General features: G+C 38.5%; 1 protein-coding gene across 1 annotated transcript in view; it reads right to left on the bottom strand.

Annotated features, from left to right (window-relative positions):
* Nucleotides 1–6,000, bottom strand: part of atp9a (ATPase phospholipid transporting 9A) — a 31,955-nt gene that overhangs the window by 25,324 nt on the left and 631 nt on the right. The window contains exons 2-4 of the mRNA XM_023392984.2: nucleotides 4,273–4,417; nucleotides 687–800; nucleotides 401–509 (exon numbers count right to left, since the gene is read on the bottom strand). Of these exons, the coding sequence (XP_023248752.1) occupies nucleotides 401–509; nucleotides 687–800; nucleotides 4,273–4,417 (368 nt within the window). The remainder of the gene's footprint in view (nucleotides 1–400; nucleotides 510–686; nucleotides 801–4,272; nucleotides 4,418–6,000) is intronic.

Genomic DNA, 6,000 nt, shown 5'->3' on the forward strand with positions numbered 1-6,000 from the left:
ATAAATAAATGAATCTAAAAAAGATGAAGAGATGAGAGGCTTTGACTTCTTCACCATACAGTTTCTGTAAACCTTAAGATATGCACAGGGGCTGCTATCATGGAGGCAACCAGCCCTTGTGTTTATGGGTAAAACAAGCTGCCACATCAAAGGGACAAAGTGATGGAAACCACAAGAGGTCTCCTGCTTTTTATTGCTGGTAGCACTTTATACCAAGGCCTCTTATGTACACTTTTACATCTCTGCTTTGAATTACCTACCATTTCCCCTAGCCCCAATAAGTTTTAATAGGACCAACCTCCTACAGTTAATAGACGCTGATGCTGAGAAATAAGCAACGTGGTTCAGATATCAACACAGGCAAAACATAACCAGTGCTGTCCATATTTACAAGCCTCACCTCGAGTTGAAAGCTTGCTGTATATCTGAGAGTTCACTTCTTTGTCTCGAAGGTAGCATCTTATTTCTTCCACTGCCTCTCTCATGATGGTGATAATCAAAACAAGACCCTGGAGAGTGACAAGTCATCCATTAAAAACTCTTTTTCTCCAACATACAAAACACTGAAAAAACTGTTTTGTGTGAAATACCTCAATTTCAATTTGCACTGAGCATAATATTAGTATGGAAATTGCAATTGATAAACCATGATAATTAACAGTTGTGGGGGGGGGGGTGTCACATACCAAAGGCACCCAGTAGGTGTAGAGGGCACCTAAGCGTAGCTCCTTGACAAATTGAGAGCAGGCCAGAAGCAAAAAGTACAAGTTGAAGAAGTACTTGAACTGATTGAACAGCACCTGTGAACAGAAAACAAACAAGTTTAGAGTGAAATATCTGCTGTGTGGCTAGTTATTATGCATATGACTCTATCTGACATTTACTGTTACACATTATTTATTAAAGCGAGGACTGATTACTGATTATTTAATAGAATATGTATTTGACATCATTGGTCTCCATGTGACTTCTTACAACACTGTTTTCGTGACCTGTGGGTGCAGAGTCGTGTAATCTTCTATAGAAATGACTTCAGGCATAAATAAAACATTTGTTTCAACACGATCTCAACATTTCGTACGTGACCAAGTGGCCCAGCAAACATACAGCGGAAACAAACAGTATGCGAACCCTCTGGAATGACCTGTTTTCTGCATTGGTCATGCAACTGGTCATAAAATGTCATCGGATTTTCATCTAAGTCACAAGTCCAGACAATCTGAATGTTCTTAAGATGATATCAAACTTAAATCAAAATTTAAATCTCCCATGTCTTTACTGAACACACCTATTAAACATTCACAGTGTTAGTGGAAAAAGAAAGCAAACTCTTGGATTTAATAAGTGTTTGAGCCTCAAACAAGAGCTTCTGGTAACTGCTGATGAGACTTGCACAATGTTTAGGAGGAATTTTGAAACTATTCTTCCTAATAGAGCTGCTGTACCCAGCTTCTACTGAGCTTCAGCAGGTGGAGCCCCCCTGACATTATCCTGTGAGACACCTTGATAAAATGAATTCCCTCGATGATGTCCAGCTGTCCAGGCTCAGAGGCAGCAAAGCCCCAAATTATGATGCTCCCTCTACTGTGCTTCACCTTTGGGATGATGGTTTCATGTTTGTATGCTGTGCTCTCTTTACACCGTACATATCGCTACATGTTCTTCCCAAATAGTCCAACCATAGTTTCATCAGTCCACAAAACATTTTCCCAGTAGCATTTTTTTTTTAGCAGAGGAGCTGCTTCTTCCGTGGTGTCCATGGTAGGACACCATGCTCCATTATCTGTGTATGGTAGACTCAGAGATGAGATGATGACAGAGATTTTAACCAGCTCCAATAATTCCTTTATAGCATTAAGCTGTTACTCTGAAGTTCTTTGTTACCTCAAATCATTCTGCTTTGTGCTTTTGGAGTCATCTTAGCTGGACGCCCACTTCTAGGGAGAGTAGCCACAGAACTAAACCATCTCCATTTATAGATATAGCTTGTCTGACTGTGGACTGATGGATATCAAACCTCTTTCAGATAACTTTATAACCCTTTTAGCTTTATGCAAGTCAACAATTCTTGATCCTAAGTCTTCTGAGATGTTTTTGATATTGATAACTCCTGACTCCAGTTAGCTTGTGTTAAAGCCATTAGCCAAGGTGTTCGAATACTGTTTCCAGCTACACTGTGAATGTTTGAATGGTGTTTTCAATATGGATAACATCCTCTATCACAGGATATATAATTTTATATCCTAATAGAGCTATATATCATAATTAGAGCTGAAGCAATTAGTCTGATGGCAGAACATTACATTTCAGCTTTACTAGTTCAATAATCCATTAATTATTAAGCATAAAAGTCAAAAATTCACTGGTTGTTGCCGTTTTCTAGAATTTTATGAACCAAACGGTTAAACAATAAACTGAAAAAATTAATCAGCAAAATAATCTTTAGTGGCAGTCGTAATCATAATACATTAAATCAGTAAACAGTATATGAATGAAATGAACCAGCAAGTGAATAAAATCCACTGAATTAAAAACTGGACATATTAAAAAAAACTTCCTCTGTGATGGATGCAAATCATACTATTGCCCAAAACAGTCATTTACCTAATTGTCTACACTGGCCTTATACACCCGGACATATGAAAAGGGATAACTACTACCATATGTAATACCACAAATTCAGAGAATTCTCTGGTATATATCAACATATCACTCACTCACACTAAAAATATTTAAATTAAAAAACTAAATTTCAACCAGGTTTAGCCGATAAGTCTTTTCACTATGGAGCAATATGCAAACACACACAGTTAAATTAAATTTAACACACATTCTACAACTTTGCTCAATTTCATTACCACCAGTGTGCAAGATTACAACCAAGGGAAAGCTTGTGTCTTCACATAGTTACTGTATGTAATTTCCAAAACTGCTGCCAAGAGTGAAGCAGCACAGGAGAAAAACCATGCACAGGAACATACAATATGTCCTAGTCAGAAGACCTTCTTGACAAGAACCAAATTAAATAATAAGCAACATAATTTGCAATGCAAAAAGGCTTTGCTCTTGTCTTTTGCTTTCCAAACAAATCTGAGCTACTTTCAATGTCCGCCTTCATATACAAAAATAAAGATCTTAAGACAACTGAATGTCTGGAAAACAAATGCATATGTAAATCCGTCCAGGAGAATGAACAAAGTCAAAAACACACAGCTTAGAAACTGCCGTCCACGGAAGAAATCTCCAACCAATGTCACATCTGTCACTTCTGTACTCATCTAAGAAACTGAATGTGAAAATGAAGATCTGGTGCTTTGAGATTGTGTAACTGTTTGTCCAAATGTGGGTGAAACTATCTATCATGTTTCTCTTAACACTATATAAAGATCTTTATTTGAACATGAGACATTTCATTATTTAAAAAAAGACGACTAATCTTCTTATGATGGTGCCATTTGGACTAAAGAAAGTACAAACCAAGCCTCGTTAGGCCTGTACATTCCTTTGACAGTGTAAACTGTATCTGTCAGAAAATACCCTCTGGCATTAGTCATATCAGGAAAAATTTCACCAGTGTCTGTGTGTCTAGGCATCCGGGGGTATGCAAATATGTAGTCAGACTATAAACTAACAATACTATGGTATTCTCTAAAATTCTTTAAATGAAACTGAAGAGATGTAAGACACATACGTAATACTCACATTTTAGGTACAGATCTGAACTAGTGAAACAATTAGTCGATCAATCGATTGACAGAAAGTAGAACAACGATTTTGATAATTGAGTCATTTCTTGGGTCACTTTTCAAACAGAAATGCAGAGCACCTGCTGGTACCAGTTTCTTTTATGTGAGTATTTTCTTTCTTTCTTTCTTTCTTTTATTTTAAACAGAACAGAACTTTGAGTTCTGAACGGCTGTCTGGACAAAATGGTTTATAGACACCTTTTTGAGCTCAAGGAAGCTCTAATGAGCATTTTTCTGACCATTTAATGACTAAAAGATTATTTGATTGATTAAGAAAACAAAAGTCAGATAAGTCAACAATTGAAATAATGATTAGTTGAAGCCGTAATCTGATCCTCTGATCAATAATGATTAAAAAACGAGTGCCCTGACCAACCGCATTATAAGTAACAATGAGGAGTTATATCTCTGAACATGCGCCCTACAAGATGACAGTCACCCAGGGACAGGCTCAAAAAGGTGGGTGGTGGTTTTTGGGGATTAAGAAGGAGGGAAAGCAAAGGAATGACCTTTGGCTGACACTAACCGCGGGCAGGAAGGTGAAGAAGTTGTACTTCTGGTTGTTAATGACATTCCTGGGGTACCTCTGCTCCCTCTTTTCTGGGTGGCCAAGCCACACGGTGCGGGGACGGAAGTCGCCCATGCCACAGCATGTCGACCACGGGCAGCACCTGAGAGGAAAAGGCAGGGAAGGTTAAAGAAATTCATTGTAATCTGTAAATTAAAAAAAATTACGTGGATTAATTTAGGCTATTTCAATATAAAATACATTCTGTAGTTTGATTTATAACCCTGTGTTGTGTTGTGTGAAGCGGTTGGGACAGCTTTTCCATTTTTAATGAATTTCGTCTCACGTCTCTTTGTTAATGTGTTGCTTATTGTAGCTACAAAACTCACACATCAGACAAGGCTGAGCTAAAGGTCCATGATCATCGAGTCAAGAGAGATTATGCCTCACAAAATAAATTTTTAACTCTGTCTGGAAAAGGGTGGCCACTCCCTTCACTCCACCAAAACAAAACCTTCCATATCAATCAAACAAGAGCCCAGTGACTTCGCTGTTAACAACTCACTTTGTAGGTTATAAAACACTGACGTGAACAAAATGCAGGCGTGACAAATATACAGTCCCGATCGGCTACAGACAAAGTGATTTAATTCAGGAAAAGGGAGGTATAGACGCAATATTCGTATGAGAGATGACTCAGATTTCTAATGCCATAACAATATTCACTGTTCAAAGTCTGTCTGCCAGGTCTGACAACTATTTCTGCAGCAGTTAATTTTTAGAGTTTACTTTGTGATAACCCTGCAGTGCATTCATGGGACGGAAGACACACGTTTCCTATTCTCTTTTATATGCTAGACCTGGGGTTCCCGGATAGCTCATATTCAGGAAGAAACCAAACATATGGTTAAACCCAGCCTATATATGAGGAGATATTCTTATAACAAAGACAGGAATGAGCTCAGTCATTGTAAAACCACTCCTGGCCACTGCTATCATGAGTAAGCTAATCCTCATGTTGCTCTCTTTAGACCCTAAGAGTCTCTCAAAGACACAGCTAACCTATAGTGCATCCTACTGTACACTTGGGCTGCAACCAGTGACAGGAAGCTGAGCTGAACAGCACGGAGCAATCATTAATGATATTAACATCCATGCTTGACCTACTATGACAAGTAAAAATGTCTGCCGCTGTTTCTGGTTATTCTGACAAATGGTTTCTCGGTTAATCAAATAATTGTGTCTTGAATATAAGCCCAACATAGTGAAGGATCACCGCACTAACCCTTGTATTATTTCCATCAAATATCAAAAAATTGTGAAAAATGGCCATTAAAATATGACCCGCCCTGAACTCTGAGATCATCTGGGGCAGGTCCGCTCACTGCTCCCAGTGTCAAAACTAAACATGAAGAAGCAGCATGTACCTTTTTATGCACCACGTATCTTGAACAAACTCCCATAAAGACTTTTCTGTCTACCACTACCTTGTATTAAATTAAATTTGGGACTATTCATTCACACACTGCTAATCCAGCTAACTACAAAAACATGCATTGAGCAGCTGTGTGTAGCCACAGGCCCATATTTTTGCATTGTAACAGCTAATTTTCAGCTGTTTGCCTACTGTGTTTATTACAGGAGGTGACATCACCATGAAAGCCTGATCAGTCTATTGGCTTCATTTCAGCACTGTCTCTATCCTGTCCGCGCATCTCCATCATCGTTTATGAGCCCCCCCCCCCC

Source organism: Seriola lalandi, unplaced genomic scaffold, assembly GCF_002814215.2.
Source record: "Seriola lalandi dorsalis isolate HSWRI2012SDOR001 ecotype SW California unplaced genomic scaffold, Sedor1 jcf7180002054927, whole genome shotgun sequence".
In the NCBI taxonomy this organism is placed as follows: Eukaryota; Metazoa; Chordata; class Actinopteri; order Carangiformes; family Carangidae; genus Seriola; species Seriola lalandi.